At 40.8% G+C, this 20,159-nt stretch overlaps 1 protein-coding gene and 1 long non-coding RNA gene across 12 annotated transcripts in view; one reads left to right on the top strand and one right to left on the bottom strand.

Annotated features, from left to right (window-relative positions):
* The window catches only part of LOC139803343 (uncharacterized), a 134,607-nt gene that overhangs the window by 56,766 nt on the left and 57,682 nt on the right, over positions 1-20,159 (bottom strand). Inside the window, exons 14-16 of the long non-coding RNA XR_011728987.1 lie at positions 18,533-19,970; positions 17,118-18,065; positions 16,837-16,883 (exon numbers count right to left, since the gene is read on the bottom strand). This is a non-coding gene — a long non-coding RNA (uncharacterized lncRNA). The remainder of the gene's footprint in view (positions 1-16,836; positions 16,884-17,117; positions 18,066-18,532; positions 19,971-20,159) is intronic.
* The window catches only part of EYA2 (EYA transcriptional coactivator and phosphatase 2), an 82,475-nt gene continuing 69,148 nt past the window's right edge, over positions 6,833-20,159 (top strand). For 4 of the 11 annotated variants that reach the window (XM_071759405.1, XM_071759407.1, XM_071759406.1 and 1 more), the window contains exon 1: positions 19,137-19,222. Coding sequence is in view for 2 of the 11 variants with exons in the window: in XM_071759409.1 (XP_071615510.1) it covers positions 8,256-8,320 (65 nt within the window). In the remaining 9 variants the exon portion in view is untranslated. The other 7 variants (XM_071759409.1, XM_071759408.1, XM_071759412.1 and 4 more) reach the window with 6 other exon arrangements.

The raw sequence follows: 20,159 nt of genomic DNA, 5'->3' as shown, positions 1-20,159 counted from the left end.
AAACACCTCCAGCTGTGACTCCTGGGTGGCCCTTGGTCCTGGGCTGTAGGTGATAAAAACATCTCTGTTTTTATCTTTGGCCCTTTCTGCTTTTGTACTTGACTGGGCTCCTTGCATGGTTCCATGTATGGTTTGTTGTTCCCTGTGTCTGGTGCTCTCAATGGGCCCTGCTCCCACCATCCACCACTGACTCTGCTGGGGTCACTCAGCTCCCAGATCACCTTTCCTTAGGAATCTATTGGCATTTGCTGCTTTCCTTAGGAATCTATTGGCATTTGCTGCTTTCCTTAGGAATTTATTGGCATTTGCTGCTCACGGAAAAACATAAACTTCAAGTGAAAGGTTGACCACTGGATTGGCTCTTCACTGCTGTTTTGGCATCCCTGTTGCCTGTACTTCCCCATCTGTTTGTTGGGTGTAGCAGAAGCTCAAAAGAGAATTATATGGAACACCCAGTTAATGTTTACAGAGAGATAATGTGCTAGGTTCTCTTATGAAACTTTTTACTCTCAATTTACAGGCCTTATATGCAGTATTATTTCGGGGACAGCATATTGTATTCATTAGATATTTCAAATGGTATAAACAAGGCAGTAGAAGCACTCAAATTGCTGCAAGCCAGATGGAGATCTTATCATGCTACCTCCCACAATTTAGAATCACTTCTTTTTGAAAGCCCCAAGTTATTCTGATTGTAGCATAGCAGAGGAGTGAATCTCCTGGGTCACTGTAGAGCAGATATGTGCCCATCTCCTCATTCTGCTCCTGCCTGAGCACTTGCTGCACCACTGCACATAGTAGAAGGTGTGTATAGGCTTAAACAAAAAAAAACAAAGTAAAAATTAGATTGTGGGTAGACACATTTTTGGACCATAAGGGAACATTTTAGTCTAATTATCTTGAGCACAGAAAGAAAAGGAAACATTTTACCAGAGTCAGTTTTTAAAAGAATTATCCTAGGTAAATTGATCTGCAGAGAATTGCTCCCAAAACTATAAATCATATTGATTTACTTGTTTTATGCTGCTGAAGGGTGGCCAGTGAGTTATCAAAAGGGTGAATGGAGGCCTCAGCCTCACAGATAGGGGATGTGTCTTACTCTGGCCTTTAATATGGATTAGCAAAATGCAAATGATCTGCCTGTTATATTAAACAGAAAGGGAATTATTATGTTTCTTCTTGACAAAAAATGAGACTAGATTATATGGGATTTCCTAGCACTACCTGACTAGATCTGAATTTCTTGAATTTCACTGTATTTGCAAGGCAGTTAGGAAAAAGCATTTATTCTTTGGTGTGTATTGTTAGAGCTTGTAATCAGATGCATTCATTAAATGTAGCATAAATTGAACCCTGGAAGTGTATCTCCTTTAGTAATTTATAGTTTTCCAGTCTATAACATTCTGCCCTTTCATTAGTTTGTAAAACAAATTTAAAGGTTCAGTGAATACTAGTGATGGAAAAATAGCAAAATGCTCTTATGCATCTATTGTATTTTCAGATCGTTTTAAATTATTTAACAGCCATGTTGTGAAGCAGTTTTTCAAATACTATGAGAAATTTTCTAATCAAAGTTTTCAGGCAGCCAGATTGACTCATCTGAACAGAGCAATTAGTTTGGCAGAATTGACTCATGGTCATTCTACCTGACAGCATTCCCTTTTGTGGGAATGTAACCCTTACTGTGAAAATGTTGTACTAAGCAAACCTTAGTTCCGCTCGTAAATCAGCTCGATGAAAGGTTTGAAAGGCTGTTTCTATGGTGTAGTTAAATTACATTGAATGTACAACTGATTTTGTCCCCAGTTTTTCCACCAAGTAAAATGTGACTTAAAGAAAAGCTCACTAAAGCAAGAGTACAGTTTGGAAAACCAGATGAGATTTCTTGAACAAAAGTAGATAGAATTTAAGTAAATATTTTCCAAGTTGAAAATAATGCACTGAAGTATTTGTCTTTGCTTATCAATTTTAATGTACATAATAATGAGGCTTTATTCCCACGGGCAAATTGGAAAAAACTACCAGAGTGCTTGCATTCAGATTCCAAAAATCAAAATCCTGCTAGCAGTCAGAATCTGATGTCAAGTTGGAAGAAGGCTGGCTTTTGATTCATGTGTGAATGGAGTTCCCAAATACTTGCCAGTTCTACAAGATAAATTAAATGGAAGATTTCTGGAAGAATAATCAGCCACTCTGTACCAGCAGTGCAGCTGAGCTGCCTGTCACAGCAGCAGCTGAGGGACTTTGATGCTCTTGCATCAAAAGGTAACCAGCATCTAATACAGAGCCAGCCTGAAATTCAGCTTTTTTTTGCTTACTCCAACTTCTGCCTGGAGGCAGGTGTGACATTAAATGGGTCAGAAGTAACCTCAGTGATATTCCTGAACTATATTTTGCCTCATGCATGCTGCTCTAGTCATAAAGAAGCAGAGCCAAGAGTTGTAACTTATGCCTCATTTTGCCAATCTGTGGAATTCCTAAGTCTTCCTGCAGGAGGAAGATGATATCTACAAAATGCTTCACTTTAAGTGTAAAAAAAAAAAATCTAACAATCTGTAAGAAAACAATTGCACAGATTCTTTCTGTTTTCTTTCACAGGCACATGAGTGGACAATGTGTCTTCATTTTGGACCACAAATACACCCTAATTTCAAATAGACTGTTGTTTTAGTAAAGATTAATACAAGCTTTCTTAATTTGATTTATCATCCATGTATTGATTAGAATTGAAAAGTGGACATTTTCTTGTTCTGCTCCAAATTCTTCCTACCTTTTTTTATTACTGGTAATTGAAATAACATATCAAACCCTTACTTTAAAATCTATCTCTAGCTCTGTTGCAGGTCAGGTTTTCAAGTATCTCCTGCACAACATCATTCCTTCCACTAGCAGAGCCATGGCCATTTCCCATGTTCAGGACAGGTTTCATACCTGCATGTACTGAAGTGAGTCAGCAGGAAGGGTAGGAAGGGTGTGTTTGCATCAATGCTCCATCCAAGCTAAGAAAGCAACACAACACACAAATTTTGCTCTCACATTAAGTTATTCAAATAACTCTTTTAACTCACGGGGAAAAAAAAGATCAAAATTATCACAAAACTTATTTTCCATTTGAATACATTTCTGTGCAAATTAATTGTTATGCAATTGTGCTTGCACCCACAGGTGATATTGGTTGTGTCCTACAATGGAGATGGCTGCCTGCAGTAAACAGCAGCAATATCCCACTCTGCAAAAAAATCGGGATTTTTCTCCATGGGTGTATTATTTGTGAAATTTCATTGTCTTCATAGTACAAATCACTTTTCAGCTAAAGCCCAAGGAAACAGGGAGGATATAGAGTATAGGGATTTTTTTGTTTGTTTCTATAGGAGAAATTCCAAGCAAAATAGTGGAAGGATTTAAAAAAAAAAAAAAAAAAAAAGTAAAAAATTACTTTTTTTTTCATTTCAAGCCAGTAGTGGAAATTGATTAATGAAGCCCGTCTGTAGCCAATACAGAGGGCCAAATCTTCAGTTAATACAAAATACCAAGCTTCTACTTTTAAAAACCAGATAGAGGAAGGGGACATAAAACTAAAAAACAAACAGGCATATTTGATCATTTAGTGGTGAAAAGACCAGGCACTCCTCAGTTGCAGGGTTTTATTTTTGTGCATTGTGTCAACGATTGGAAACCATATGTTTTAAGACCAGCTTCAATAGTATCAGTAGCTACAGTCCTCCTCTCAGATTACTTTTTACTGCCTGCCTAATTTTGAGCTTTAATAGCTAACATGCACTTTGTTTATCAGTTACAAATGTTCTGAATTTTGATGAAGCAAGCTAAACAACACATACTGATTTATCATTAGTCCTAAAGAACCAACAGTTCGTTTGACGTTGTGGCACGCAGCACTGCAAACAAGCATTGCTTGGAAATAAGAATAATCTTAATAATTGATCACTCTGCTTCTAATGCTAAATGTGAGATGTTAGCACTGGGATCCTGACACAGCTCATGTCAACCCTGGAAGAATCCATCCTACTAGGTGCTGATCCTTTTGGCATCAGAAGTGCAACCAACTACAGCACTGTGAAGTCCTCTTAGACAGCACTGCTGTTAAATAGTTGGTCCCGTGGTAAATGCACCAAGGCTAGTCTGGCAGTATTAACATTAAATATATGTTTAAAGTCCTCCCAGAATCAGATCCTTAGTACCTTCCAGGACTGAACATTAAAACATAAAATAGCTCTTTTTAAAAAGTAATTCTGTTTCGCTGTAGGATGAAGAAAATTAAAATAATCTCTAGCTTGTGTTATGTCCTCTAATTACTTGAGGACAGAGTACTTCTCCTCTGTTTTTAAAGTACTGAATAAATTTATGATGTTCAAACAATAACAGCAGCAGTAATTCTGGGCATTTACCAGAGAGGAAGCAACCATTAGCCTTGAGAATGAAATTTCACTGCAGTCCACAAAATAATTTGTTAGGAAATATTATGGTTGCAAACTTTCGCAATTTTGTCGTAAGTCTTCTAAAATGTGAGGGTTGGGTGTTTTGGGTTTTGTTGGTTTTTTAACAATGTTTGAGCTCTGGCATCATGTGAAAACATGAAAATATGAGATACTCAGTTTTAATTTTAGAAGACAAGTTACTCAGCATTGTGGTTGCAATGAGAAATTAGAAACATGAACCCAAGGGCCAGAGAACAATTAGTAAGAGCCCAAAATATATTGCTTTTAAAAATTTACACTTTGTAAAATGATTTCATGACATTCAGTCTGATTTGGGTTGTTTCTATGCTTACGAGTTAAGCGTATTCAGTACCCTGATTAATCCTTTATACCCTTTTTGAGGGTTTCTCACCTTGGTTTGTACCAGAGAGTGGAAATACATCCAATTGTTAGAGGATGCTAAAGTTAAATATTAGCTCATTTTTTGTTTTTAAAAAATGGAACTGGATGTTTGTACTGGTGTAACTCCATTCATTTCGATGATGAGGTGGATAGCAGAAACAGGAAATATTTCCTCCAAGGAAACACACTTTCCATAGTAACTAAATTTTGGGATCTAGCTGAGATGATTTAAGAGGCTGAGATGTAGCTGTGGGCTCTCCTGAGCTATGGGGTAAGCTCTCCACTCTGACAAAGATATTCCCCAGATGCCCTAGGGACAGGGTATGGGTTGGATGCTCAGGTCACCCAGGGTGCCCAAAGAGGACCATTAGCTCCTTAATCTGTTCAGGACACTGCCATCCAGACAGGTAACAGGAAGCATTTCCATTTGGTGACTATGGGGAGCTTTCTCAGTTTTCATTTATTCTTTAAGTTTACAGTATATGGGAATAAGCACAGGGTAAGAAGTCCAGCAAACCCCCTTCTAAAACTGCTTTGGTCTTTAACCAAAAAAATTCTACCACTCTGAGAAATCCCTGGCATTACAAGGCTGACAATGACCCATCTTAATGAAACGCACACTTTTATAGAGCCTGCTACTAGGAACTTGCTCCTACTTTCTCTTGTCTTGCAGCCTGTTATTACATGCAACTGTATGACCTGTGCATCCCACCCCATGGTCTCATCTAAGGGGCAGAAACCATTTTGTTCCCTTCCCTTTCTAACCTGCTTTTAAGATCTACAGGCATTTTGCTGGATACTAACAATTATGAAAATACTTAAAATTCCAAGTTGAAAAATATCCTTTATCCTCCTCTTTGCACCCTTTTCCCACTGTGTCCTTATCTACTTTTCTAAATATTGCATGCAATGTTTTTAGTAAATAGAAAGGATATTAGAGTAGACAAATAATGTTTACTCCCCAGCTCAAGAAAGGTGTTTCTGGCACCAATTCACAAGTTACAAAAATTACTTATATTGAAAGGGACAAGGAGTGTCTTTTTGTGTGCAGGGTGCTATACAAACAATGAGGTCCTGGTCTCTGACTGGCTTGCTGTGGCATTACCACAAACAATACTAATTCTTAAATACCTGCCTGGCTTTAAGAACTTAAGTAAATAATTGTATTGATTGTTGTAGGACTATTCACATGCATAAAACTAAGCATATATTCAAATATGTTGTGAAATCAGGGGTCAAGTGAATTTTGCATGCAAAGCATTTTTAGATGATTAGTATATATGAACCTACCTGTTAAGACCAGCTTCAAAAGAAGCCAATGTGGCAATCAGGTTCTTTGGGGCAGGGCAGGGGGGGAAGTGAAAAAAATAAAATTCAAGACAGGTCTTAAGGTTGTCTTGTACTTCTGAGACTCCTCACCAGAACCACAATTGCATGCAAAAAAGGCAGCAAGGAAGTCCCCCAAACCAGTAATCTCTCAGAGTTTAATGTGAGAGTGGTGTAAACTCAGAACTGCAGATAATCCATGGGGAAATCAGGGGGCTAGTGCTGAGAACTGATGGGTAATAACAACTGAAAGAGCTTTGGGTTTTTTTAGGCCGGCAGGAGGTAGCTCATGCTAGGAAGCCTGCCAGCTCCAAACTGATGCTGGGAGCTTTGTCTCCTTCGGATTGTAGGAACACACTTTGCAGTCAAACTGATCTGAGAGATTTTGATAGTAAAAACAGCTGTCTCATTGCAATGATGTTTTTGTTCCATTGTCAAAATTTTGAGTTAAATCCATGAGTGGGCTGCAGCTTGTTCAAACCCTGAACTCAACACCCTTTGTGCTCCTTTGGCTTTTCCACTTGCGGTTCATGGGATATCCCCTTCCTGAGGAAAGGACTAGGGGTAATAAAAGCCGTCGAGGTGAGAACTTGCAGGTCTCCTCTGATGCCTCCCCAGTGCTGGAGAGACAGAGCTGGAGAGCTGCAGCCTGCCTCAGGCTGGTGAGAAGGGGGGAACAGAGAGGAAGAGTGGGCTGTGGAAACGGGACACCCCAATGCTGCTGTGGCCAGACTGCATTCCCAGTGAGCAGGTATGCCAGTGGGAAGGGGCAGCTGTGTGGTACCTGTGCCGTGTTGGGGGGCAAAACTGTCAGGGGCTGTGTGCATGGTGTACAGCACAAGGACATGTGGAGGGTGCATGTGGTGGGAGGCCCCATCCCCATCTCCCTGGTGTGAACCCTCTGAAGGTTCCTGTCACCCCTCTCCTGGACGTATGGAGAAGCAGATGATGCACCTGATCTAGGTGCCTGTTACCAGGCAGGAGCAGAAGCCCTTCTTGAGGTGCAGACTGCTTCTGATTTCGTGCTGACATGGAAGATGGGGCAGCACCTCTATTTGGCCATAAATCCATCCTGGTTCCCTTGAGGAGATCATAGGTAGAAGCAAGATCACCCTGGGAGACAGGGAGGGGGGGCTTTCAGCCTCTGGGGAGCCAGGAGTTGTGTGATGCTCTGTGTTCCTAAGTGTAGAGAGATGGCTCGTCCCAGTGAAGTTATTTCTGCAGGAGCTATGGCTCCGTGGCACACTGTACATAAGAAAAATAGGCATCCACAAAAGCCCTTCTTTTCAAATTGGTATTCTAAAGTTGTCACTAGAGATCAGTAACGCAAGGACTGTAGTGAGAATGATTCTTTTCACAGAAGCAGAGCCTACTGACAAAGTGGTATTCAAGTGTCCAAGTTATAAACCACGAATATTCTCTAAAAACTTACATCTAAATGTACATCGGTAGCACCGACAAAGACAAAACTGTAGCTCCAAAAGCAAAAAAAAAAAAAAAGCAGGAGAGTACCTGCCATCAGTGGGAATACTGACCGGCTTTTGTTGGAGAAGGCGGGGGAAGCGGCGGGGACAGCTCTCCCTCCAACCCAGAGAGCGGCGGCGGGTCGCACGGGGCAGGTTTGTGACAATAGCAGAGGGGCTGCCAGGGCGTCCCCGCGCTCCGGACGGGCTCCGCGGCGTGCGGGAGCGGCTGGAGGCTCCTCCTCCGCCGCGGGGACACCTCCGAGGGCGCAGGGACACCTCCGGGGGTACAGGCTGCGACACGCCACGGCCCCACGCCTGCGGTAAGTGCTGGTAGGGGCCGGCGGTCCCGGTGACAGGGTGCCGTGGGGGGCGGAGGAGCCGGGGGTTCCGGCCTCGCTACCGGGGAAGCAACAGGTCAGATGAACCCATTAAAAATCCCCGAGCTGCGGGGTGGGTGGATCGGTGGGACGCACGGCTCCGCACCGCTCCGCGTCCCGCGGGCTCCGGCGGGAGGCGCAGCGGGGAGGGGGAGGGAGGCGGGCGGGCGCGCCTGGGGCGCACCGCGGGGTGCGGAGCCGCCGCCCCGCTCCGCTCCCTTCCGCGGGCATGCGCGCCTGCCTCGCACATGCTCACTGCGCCCGCAGCGGGCGCGCACACTCCGCAGCGCTGCGGCTCCGCGCTGCACCTACGGTGAGTACGGGCAGGGGGTACGGCCGCGGAGCCGCTTCTCCCCGCGCACCGTTTCCCGCGCCCGCGGAGGGGACCGTCGGCAGCGAGCCTCGGAATGGGGCTTGGCCCGCGGCCAGTCCCCAAGTGTGAAACCCCCGGCGCGTAACACGCGGTGCGCGGAGCGGCGCGCAGGAGGGCGGGGGGGGACACGGCGCAGGGCGCTGCCGCGGGGAGATGCGCTCGCTCCGAACCCGTCGGGTGAAGGCGGCGCCCGGGGAGCCCGGTCAGCTGTTCTCCGCGGGTGCGGAGCGGCTGTGGGCGCAGTGAAGAGAGTTAAAGTCCTTGCGGAGTTGGGACCAAGAATTACCCGAGGTAGTTCATATGTGTGTAGCGTAGCGTTTGGTTTTCCTCTAAAAGTGGGCTTCGTCTTAGTAATTATTTAAAAATCTGAAGCGTGCGTTTAAATAAAATGAGTTGATGCCTTTTTTCGCGGTTGCTTACATGAGGAAAACTTAGAGTGTGATTTATGCTGTTTAAGTAAACTTCTTGAGTGTTATATAATGCTTGAGCCCAGTGAATGGCCTCTAAAGGAAATTATTTATGGTATACGACTACTGTTTTTCAGACATTTCAAATAATTATATATTCTATTGTATAAAATTGCAATTGTTAAAATACATATGGTTAACTAATAGTTTATTGGTCTACGTGAAATTTATTAGGATTTTGTTCTGCACGATACCATATTCTCACATCCATCCCTTAGCGATGTTAAAGGCAACGGCAGGAATGGTTTCTTGTTTAATCTTTCTTATGGACTTTACTAGTTTACTGAGAATTTCTTCTGTAGGGAAGTTCCCCCCCCCCCCAGTATGTTGAGAAAGCCTGTCTTAAGTATTTCTGCATCTCTATATCTGTGTGCATTTGGTCCCCAAAATACGGGATGTATTAAAAGAAGTTATTCAAAGTGTAAGCTAATGTTTCCTAGATCCTTTCATCCGTTTAGTTTTACATTGTTTTGTTACATGTTGCTACATATAGGAGAAATTATTTCTCTGTCCTTTTTGACATGAATAAACTATTTCTAATCTTAAACAATGCTGAATTTTTATTTCTACTTTGAAATTTAAGGCATCATGTGTCCTCTGATGTACAGTACAAATGCCTTGAAAATAATCAGTGCTTGCAGCTTTGGAAACATTCCAGAAACTTTTAAAGCATATGTTGAAAATTCACTTGAAATGGCATAGCAGTTGATAACTTGATTCAATTCTTCTAATTTCATCTCTTAAAAACCCAATAATCTTAACGTGAGATGTGAAATTAACTTGTGAAGTTCCTGAGTCAGACTGTCCAGACAATTTTTGTGCTTCTATTCCCCTACCAACAGGACGAAACATTTGGCTAACAAGCAGTGCACTCTTTTGGTTTTAGGCTCATCGATTTGTTTTGCTTTGCTTTGTTTAGCCTGCTCTCCTCATCTCATTTTCTTTTAAAAAACTACATAGAGACTTGATTCCCATGACTCACTAATCTTATCACCATTATTTGGTTGAAATGTTTGAAATGGGTTCCCGTTTCAAATATCTCTCAACCCTGGCAGTCTTAAATTTCATTAGAAAAGCTTCATTAGGAGGAATAAAAATGTTGTTGATAATTCCCCCTCCAACAGTAAGTCCCATATTAAGCAACACAATGCATGCAGATACGCCTTGATTATACAAAGGATTTAAACTCAGGTATTCATATGAAAAACTGGATCTCAGAATATTGCTTAAATAATCATGTGTAGCAGTTCATCTTGTGCTTAGCTGGTTGATGTGCTAATTTTTTCTTAAAATGTAATAATTTAACTATTAATCCTGAAAAAATTAGTTGCATGTTTAATTTTAAGCCTAAAAGGCATCCTTCTGAAGTCAGCGTGGCTGTATTTGTATGTCAGTGTGTATATGTACACACTGCTGACAAAGAAAACAATTAAAGAAGTTAGTAATTTTCTGCTGTCTTCCCAACTGTTATTTGTTATGTGTAGTAGTAAAACAGCTATTCTGGAATCAGCTATAATTCTAGTCAGTAAGATTTGTTTCTGCTGTGCCAAATTTTGCAGTAACCAGATGGTTTTAAGGTGTCTTCAACTGGAGAACAAGCAAGAACAGTGCCGAAGACTAATTATTCCTTGCAGTAAATTCCTTTTCTAATAAATTCACAGGTTGTTAGACTTAATCTGTGGAAATTATTCAGATTACTTGTGCAGTGAAAAATGCTTTTAAAATTGTGTGAAAACTAGCCTAAGTTCTTAGAATGCTGAGAAAATATTTTTTAGTTATTTTTGCCTGACTGGAGTAACTTTTATTAGGGACGAACTGTGAAATGAAGTTGCAAATTCAAATCCTTTTCATAAACCATGGAATACTGTAGTTTTAAAACAAAGATTTTAACTATATCCCATAAGGTTGGGGGGGGGTCTCATTTGGGAGATCAAGTAGGGAAATATTTTAGTGCTGTTTCTGATGGATAGTTATCATATGCATGTGTATTATTCTCAGCAGTAGCAATATAAACTTGATTAGTACCTTGTGTACTAACAATCTTTTAACAATTGTTTTCATTAAATTTCACAACATTGTACTACACAGGACAGAAAAAGTTATACCAAGAAGGAAAAAAATGTGTTCAAGCTATAAACAATGGCGTATGCAAAAAGTAAAGCCATACTTCGGAGACATTCCCCTTTTTAGTAAAAAGTATAATTAAAAAAATTTTTTTGAAGTGTGTATCTACTCTTTTTTTAATTAATTAAAAAAAAAGGGTATATAACTACTCAAACCTCCTAGTATAATATTCACTTTGCTATGAAGTAGAACGGCAAATCTCTTTACATCCCTCTTCTACTGACCATCCTGGTTGGGATTGTTTAAGAGGTCTCCTCAGAAAACAATTCTTCATGGCAGTCTAATTCTGCAAACAATGCTTCATCTTTATTTGCAGATCTTAACTCAAATAATGATGTTTAACAAACATCTTGTTTTAATCAGGTGAGGATAAGCCCCTCAATTAGGATGCAAATAATTGCTCATCTCAGTTGGGCCATTTGGGGCCTGGAGGTGTTGCAGTTTCCAGGTAGATTTGGAGCTACCAGAGTATTGAAGCAGGAGAAAGCAGTAAGGATTTAGGACTATGTAGTCATTTTGCAAAATATTTTCTGATCACAGCATACAAAATCAGATCCAGTTCTCCAGCAAGCTGTTGAGCTGCTTTTGATTCACAGCTGCAGGAGGTGTGAGAGAAAAATTTGATCTAAAGTAGTGGTCACTGCACAGATAGATGATCCCAGTGAGTGTGTCACAGAGAGAATATTTAATTAAAAATTGTCAAACCTCTTTTCACTTGTTCTTTCTCCTTGGCCTTTAATTATGTGTCTGAATTATTTCAAAGGTGTGTAAAATGAGAGGAGAAAGATTACATGGGCATATCCTTCCCATTTAAAATTGTCTGCAGTTGCTTAAGTCTTGGCATTAGAAGTCATATACAAACATGTTTATTTAACATCAGCATTATCAGTTAGATTGTACATGGTTCATTAACATGGGGAGAATACTTTTTGTTTAATAGTGTGTGGGAGCTTCCAGAGGTCAAAAGAGGTTGTTTGCCTGAAGTCGAGATGGCATCTTAGCTTTGGTCTCATTCTGTTTGTCACCTCTTCTGTCTTCAGGAAATACTTCATTAGTGCTGTGTTAAGGTATTTTCCCTCCCGTTTTAGTACAGAGGCTCTGTGGAATGCCAGAAGTCTGCTGCAGAGTTGTGGTAAGGTTTATGGGGAATTTTAGAGAAGGTTTGTTGTAATTTGTGGAGGATTGTTTTAGTTGGGGTTCGATTAGAAAAAGGAGCTTGGAAAGGGAAGGAGCAGCAGGGGAGAGGGGAGCCCAGGACGTTGCTGAGATGCCCACAAAGCAAGCCCATGGCTGTAAATCGTGGTATTTTATAGACTGGGGAGATGGGGGTCTGGTGGCTTCAGAAGTTCAGAGCATTTTGTGTATCAGTGAGTAATGTTTTGTCTCAGTCAGTGTGGCTGGGCCACAGTCAGCCTCAAAACAGCTGTACAGAGATGCTGAACAGAGAGCTACAAGGAGAGGTGGCAGCTCTGTCTACAGGGGATGGAGCAGGGATGGGCCCTTCTGTCTCCTGCAAAGCCATGCACTGCTCACCGTACTGAGGGACAAATGTGCACACATGCTTATACACACAATTTCACTTTCTATTTTAGCTGGTTTTAGCAGTTTTTTAAAAGCTAAACAGTAAAAATAGAAGGGATTTAAAAAAAAAAAAAAACAACTAAATTTCTGTGTTGATTATAATTTGTAACTGAAGTACACTGAGAGCCTGAATATTATTTTAAAAAGCAAAACAGCTATTTCTAAAAAATAGTAGGTTCCCCCAGAAGGGATGATACCCCAGAAGGGTAGAGAGAGAAGAAAAGTGTTAAGTGTTATGCTGGTGGGGGGGTTGTCTGGTACAGGGTTATTTGGTGTTTTTTTTGCTAGACTTATTTTCAACAAGTACTTACACTATTCTGTATTTTTAAGAAATTATGTGGACAGCAATTTTGTTTCTTTACCAAGTCAGTAAAAACACCAAGAATCCTTTTTATAATTTGGAAAGAATGTCAAAAGAATGAAGTAGTTAAACCTAAGTGTATTAGATCATATGCCTTAAATGCATAAATAAGCATAACTGCAATCACAGAAACCAATGCTAAAACCACCAGGAAAACTCACCCACAAACCCTAATGACTTAAAGGGAATGACCTCAGCCATTGTGAAATTTGTGCCTATTTGTTGACTGACATTTTTTTTGTAGAAGCAGAGTGCGTGTTTCGTTGGGGTGTGGGATTTTGTTATTTGAAAGACTGCTGGGGTTTGTTTTTTCTTTTTGTTGCTGCTGCCAGGTTTAAATACAAAGAGTGAAAATGGGATTGGGGCCCGAAGAGCCTGGATGTGATTTGGGCCTTGGCAATTTGAAAAGCAGGTGAAGGGTTTGTTATTGATGGACAGAGACTGGTAGAAATTGATTGAAGTTTGTTTTTCAGATGTTAGAAACTTCCTTGATGATAGCCCATTTCGAACTTATTCCCAGCTGGTTTCCTCTTAAGGAAATGAAGGTTTAAAGTATTTGGTTACGGACCTGAGATTTCTTCACGGCTGTGTCTTTGCATGAGTGCTACATGAAATGCTGGTGTCATTCATCTCCCCTCTGCTTTTTGGAGAGGAAATTGATGTAGAGTAGAACCTCAACTTGCTTTTGCTGCAACACCACTTAATAATTCAGGGAAATTGAAGTCTTGAATTATTTCAACAATAAAAGACTTCTTTGCGACTGTTTTTAAGTAAACCAGTGCTACAGACTATAGGGCTGGCCAGAGCCAAGTTACTTTGTAGACAAGTTTTCCATCTGCTGCCCCTTCCTGGCAGTAGCCTCCTACTTCTCTGGATTACAGTAATTAAAGAAGGTCCAGATTTAATTGCATTTCCTTAGATGTGTAGAAAAGTTTAAAAAATTGGTAATTTTATGCTGTTTGGTGCCTAACTCTAGGCATATGAGCTTGTGGTGCAGAAATTCTCACTGACCATCCTGCTTTTGAGAAGGAAACCAACCCAGGTAAATAAATAAATAAATAGAAATCCCAAATAAAAAGAATACTTTATTGCTAGTCTACCCAGATAGTAACTAGTTAACCCACAAAGTATTGCTGCGTTGGTGTATGCTGGAAAGGGCAAACTTCACAGAGAAACTCAACTGGAGTAGAAAAGCCTGGTACTTCCCAACACAGACAAGGGAACGTGGGGAGAATTTCTTAAACTCAGCAAATGCCTTAAAAACTGGAAATGCCTCTAGGATTACTCAAGCACCCACAAGAAACAGTGAGGGGAAAGTGGGGCAGGCATCTGAAATTTTTTTGATTTTTAAATAGGTTGAGTAAGCAAAGCACTCTGGGGGCCCCAGTTATTTACAGCTTGGTTTGTGCACCATGCAGAGAGGCTCATCAGCTGCCTTAAAGGCAAATTTTGCCTCTCCTGAAAATTCCTTCTTTTGATTACAAGTTTGATTTAGCCTTTTGCCAGGTAATTGTCCTATAGCTTCTCTGAAATAACTTTGTTCAGTTCTGAATATATATTCTCTTTGCACCCACTCTTCTATGCTAAATTGCCATCTTTAGAGTTTAATTGTAACTAATTGATGATCTTATTATGTACAAAATACTTCCAGCATATGCTGGCAATATGTTCTTCAGTTTTGTAAACTTCAGATTAGTAAACTTAAGTGTTGCTCTGTAAATTGAGGGTTTTTTTCCCGTTTCTGTGGCTGAAAAAACTCAATCTTGTTTAGAATTGAGTGATGCTTTTTATTTGAAAGACTGTTTTTCCACCCTTTAGCAAACTAAAAAGCACCATTTTTAAATGAAACATGACACTTTTATAAGTAAAACATATGAATGCTATGTTGACTGTGTCCAAATTTTTGCATTTTTTTATAGGGTAAATTTATTTTTTGTTCATAAAAGCCTGGGGTTTTGTAAGTGCTACACTGACACTGCTCCTCTCCACTGGGATAGAAAAGTTAGGAGGAAGTCTGCATTGATGCTTGTAGCAAAATAAGTAAATTTTCTCCTTCCTTGTGTTTAACTGTGAGTAAACAGCAGTCAGTGCAAGTCCAATTGACTTCTTCAGTATCCTAGCCTTGAAAACATGAGTGAGAATGGCTTGTCTTGGTGCTGGCCACACTCAAAGGCTTTATTTGTAACTTGGCAAAGGTCTTCAGCAGATGTTGGCAAAAGCTGACAAACCCAAACTGGGTGGGAAGCCAGTACAGCCCCTACAGTAACACTGCATGTAACCTCCTGCACTGAAAGGCCTTTGCAGTGTAGTACCTGGTGTAACAGCTCCTCTGACCTAATACTTTGTGTTCATGGAATTATGTGTGTAGTAGGAAATTAAGGCAGGCACCAATCACCTTTTTATTTGTTGAGATAAAAATAATAGAATCTTTGTTCTGTTTAGCCTTGTTAGCCTGTTAAGTAGATATGTACTGTAGAGGAATCTTGTCTTTTAAAAAATTCAGTTTTCTCTGAACTGAATAAGAAGCAATCTTAGGTTACTGACCTAAAATACGTAATCATTCAGCAATGCTGTAAATGTGTGTAACCCTGTACAAGGCAATGTAAAAAATCTCCTGAATGAAAACTTTGACAGGCTTTTGCAGCCTTTCCTTAAAATGACTTTGCCCTCTTCAGTATCTCTGCACCTGAAAATGTTAAGTTGTGGTTTTAAAGAAGGCATATTCTGCCTGTTAGGTGTGATTCATTTTTGTTTGTTTGGCACCTCTCCCTCCTGTTCACTACAGCAGATGAATATAATTTGGGGAAGATAAACAAATGGGGAGAGAGAGTAGGGAAGCAAATTGAGTCCTTTGTGAAATACTCAAGATGCAGCAAAACTTCTGGGCTAGATTAGTTGTGAAACACCACTTATGTATGCCCCCCCTGCAAAGTAGGGGTGGGGGGGTAAAGACAAATGCTTGATTTGGAATTGAAATGGAATTGAAAGTAATAAAGGATGCTGGTGCCAGAAGGCAGATGCATTGATGCTGGGGCATGGTGCTTTCTTTCCAGTGCTTCTCCTTCCCCAGGTGCTCCCTGCCACAAATCAGGATTATTCAATCTCAGCAGTAGTTTAGCTGTATCTGTGGTGGAGTAGGATGGTTGCTTAATGGTGCACAGAAGCATTGTGTCTTGGTTTAGGACAGGAAGTGGAAAATGAATATTGTTTTGAACTTGAACTTTGTGAGCAGACTGAAAGTAATTATTGGAGTGGGAACTCCCCCGAGAGAAGTGAGGGAGTGATGCACTAAGCTTGTAAGCAACACTGTGGGATCTTAAGTATCTAGTCATGTTTAACACTTTGGTTTTACATTTCTGCTTTCTAATTGATCTACTGCTCCTCATTTTCCCCTTGGCAAATAGAGGAAGAAACAATTGCATGTAGACTCCATGTACTGTATTTATGGATAGACACCCTCCTTCTTCCCTGTCTGCTAGTGGGAGAGGACTCTTAAATATCTGTCTTGGTCCCAGTGTTTCTTTCAGTTGTAAAATGAACTCTTTGACTGTCTGGGTTACTTTAATGGGCCTATTATAACATGGAAACTTGACCTAATTGATGATTAAGAGTACATAACTGTATGTAAAGCTATTTAAGCAGAAGCTGTAAACCACTTGTGTAGTATTTAGCATGAATTGTGAACTGATTTTAATAATATTAATCATTTATATTAATTCCTTATTTTAAAATAACATTTAAAATGTAAACATAAGATTATATTAATTTACAAAATAGAATTAAATGCATGTTCTTTATGATCACCAATCAAGTTAATGACACTATTTTTATCTTAACACAGTTAAGCGGGTTCCTTGTTTATGGTAAAGTTTTAAAGGTAGTAAAATTATGTCACTTTAAAATAAAATTACATGATGACTTACTGTATCAGAGCAGGCAAAATTCCTCTAGAGATTTTGATATCTTCCACCTGGTGTAGAAAATATTCTTTAGCTGGTGACTAATTTGTCACTAATACCCATGGGTTCCTTCATTACAATACAAAGATGTCAGTTTTAGGAGAAATACAGTGAAAAAACTGAGTGCAACTTCCTCTTGCAGACTTAAAAAAGGGGGGAAAAAAAGTCTGGAAAGCAGCTGAAGCAGTGTGAAGGAAGGCTCTAAAGCTATCAATCAGGGAAAAATGGTTGGAGAAAGATTTTACCTGCAGGCTTCAGTGGAATTCATTAGGACATCTTCCAGGAGGAAAGTCATTTGATACCACTCCAGAGGAGGAGCTCTAACATGCAGTTAATACCCAGGCTGATGCTTAGTTCTCTTCAAAACTGCACATACTGCATCCTGGTAATTGTTTGAGATGGAACTGTATTGTTTAAAAAGTTACAGTCTGGTTACTGGTGGCTTTTATACTTTATCACAATGTTAATAGAATTGGCTCCACAACTTATAGCTCAGATGAAAATGCTGGTAGAGAATATCTGCAGCTACTAGCAGCTCAAGCCTAACAAAGATCACAGTCTCTGCCACAGCAATGTCTTAACAAGGCATTTTTCCCAACCAATAACTATTCCAGTGCCCAGGCACTTGCATAGTGTCATCAGGTTTCATCTTTAGCTGCAATAACAAAACCGTAGATCTGCTTCTGCCCTTCCTGTACTGCAGTTTCACAACAGCTCAGTAAAAGGAGGGATGGCAAGAGCCATCACAATACCAGAAGAGAGAGGAATGAGGATTTTGGTTTCCCTCCCCTAAAAAACTAATTCAGCACTCATGTCATGTGCAAGTAAGACACAGTAAGTGAACATGCACGTTGGGTAGAAGACATCTGCTTACAACCAACTTCAGAAATGGAAAGTAGGCAACTGGCAATGGCAGTGGAGTTGTCCTGTAGCAGAAGAATATCTGTAAGCAGACTGTTGTCCATTTCAGTGGTGCAAGAATCACAGGTATGGCTTCCACTGGTCTGGTTTCCACTGCAGCGATGGATGCTGTTGGATGGAGCAGGTATTACTATCCTGTGTTCCTGAAGCAATGTAGCTTCTTGAGGGCTTTCTAGTTCTCTTCCTCTGCTTTTTAGTGGAACCCAAAAAGTCATTCAGGAAGCATGTTAGAAGTAGGTATCTACAACAGAAGTAATGTTTTGACACTAGGCCTGCAGCAGTGTTAAGAGGTTTGGGAAGGAGGAGTTAGTACTGCAGCAATGTAGATGTTAAAAACAACATGCATGACAACGTTGTGGTAAAAGTTTATGTAGCAGGGGAAGCCCTGGCATGTCCTGCAGACTCCAGTCCGTGTTAACACAGTTCTCTGTTTTCTTGCTATAGAGTAAGATTTAATCTCAGCCATTCTTTCAGTTTTAAAGTACATTTTAGTCTGAGGTGAATAAGAAACATTTTTGTATGTGTGGTGGCTGGTGGCCAGGCACCCACCCAGCTTCTGTCTTGCTCCCCATCTTCAGCAGGTCAAGGGGAGAAAATAAGCTCTTGGGTCAAGATAAAGACAGATTGCTTTTCACCAATTACCACCACAGGCAAAACTGTCTTGTCTGGGGGAAAGTTTATGTATTGACAATAAAACAGGATTTGATGGTGAAAAACAAAGGGAAGAACTAGAACATACCTGCCCATTCGTTTTCCCAGGCTCAACTTTCCTCCTTTAATTCCCAATTCCTCCACTTCCCCAACCAGGATAGCGTTAAGGAATGGGGGATTGCAGTCAATATCTAGCATTTCCTTTATACCACTTCTTTCTCCTCATACTTCTCCCGAACTCAGCTGTGGGGCTCTCTGTGGGCTGCAGTTTCTGTCAGGGGAAGCGGCTCCGTCCCGCTCTCTCCAGGGGCTGCAGGGGGCTCCGCTCTGGTGCCTGCAGCGCCTCCTTTCCCGCCTTTTCTCTCAGGCTTCGGTGCAGCCCTCACAGGGCTGTTCTCTCACGTTTTATTTTTCCCTCATTCCGGGTTTCGCACTTTCAGAAATGGGTTTTCACAGAGGTGTCACTGGTATCTGTGATGGGCTCAGCTGAGTCGTGCTGTGGGTCACTGGCGGAGCCGGCTGGGACTGGTAGGAACTGGCACAGGGCAGCCCCTCACCTCTCCTCGCAGAGGCTCCCGCACCCCCCTGCCGGTGCCTGCGTACAGACACCTGATACAGTATGGCACAATCAGCACTTTTCTAATTCATCTTGGAGCTGGAGCAATCGTACATCCCATCTGTCGGGAACTGCTGCCATTTTTAGAGCATTTTATCAGAGGAAAGGAGAGCATCTGGTGACACAGAAGGTCATCCTTGCTTATCCAGCATCTCATCTGAGGTAAGAGGCAAGTCTGATAGTGAGGAGCAGTTGCTGAAAGTTAAAATGAGATCCACCTCTTAAAAAGTCTCTAAGTTGATGTCAAATGGCTGTATGGGCATCTTGTGGGCACAAGTGATCCTGTAAGGAAAATTGAACTTGAGCTTTACTTATGTTTAAGGATGTTTATTTTTTAATAATTTAATCACACTTGTCTAGTAATGTGCTGGCTGTTGAAATTGGTTGTCATCTTTTAAGTGACTTCCTGAACTAAAGACACATTTTTTTCCTTGTTCAGAACTTTATATTTTAGATCTGTCATCTTGTGAGTTTGTTGGTTTTTTGTTTTTTTTTTTTTTATTTAATTTGTTTTAAGTTGCTCGTGATTTTGTAACTGCTCTGAAGAGAGGAAAGTTTACCATAGGGGACATATCCTCCCTATTTGTCCAGCAGCCAAATCTTTTCATACCTTTGGGGTTTTCTTGCTTGTGTTCTTTTAACATTCATATCAAGACTAGAGAAACAGGTGAGATGGTGGCTCTGTGCCTAGGAAGAGCCTGGAGTGTGCAGGGCAGAGTTTGCCTGAGGAGGGCAAAGGTTCTCAGAGAAAGTGGTTTTACCTGGAGAGGGATCTTGCAAAAGATTTGGCAAGATGACTGCAGGGTGCCAGTGTTACCACACACATTTGTGTAACACATGCTCTGTTGTAAATGTATTTTGTTAGGTTGCTTTCTTCTTCTCAAGAGAACCTTATATTTATGCTTTTGTCCTGGGAAACAATTTAGAGAAGTTACTTGAATGTCAGTCAGCCTAGGAGAGACCTTTATGTAAGCCTTTTTTATGGTTAACCCGACAAGCCTGAGTCTTGCCTCAAAATAATGCCTGCCACTCTACTAAGAAACTACCAGTCTTTGATTAATAATTCAGCAATCTTTTAAATATACAGTAAACAAAACCC

The sequence above is a fragment of the Heliangelus exortis genome, chromosome 16, assembly GCF_036169615.1.
Source record: "Heliangelus exortis chromosome 16, bHelExo1.hap1, whole genome shotgun sequence".
Classification (NCBI taxonomy): domain Eukaryota; kingdom Metazoa; phylum Chordata; class Aves; order Apodiformes; family Trochilidae; genus Heliangelus; species Heliangelus exortis.
Note: the sequence above shows the minus strand (reverse complement) of the source record. Positions and strands in the feature narration are given on the sequence as shown.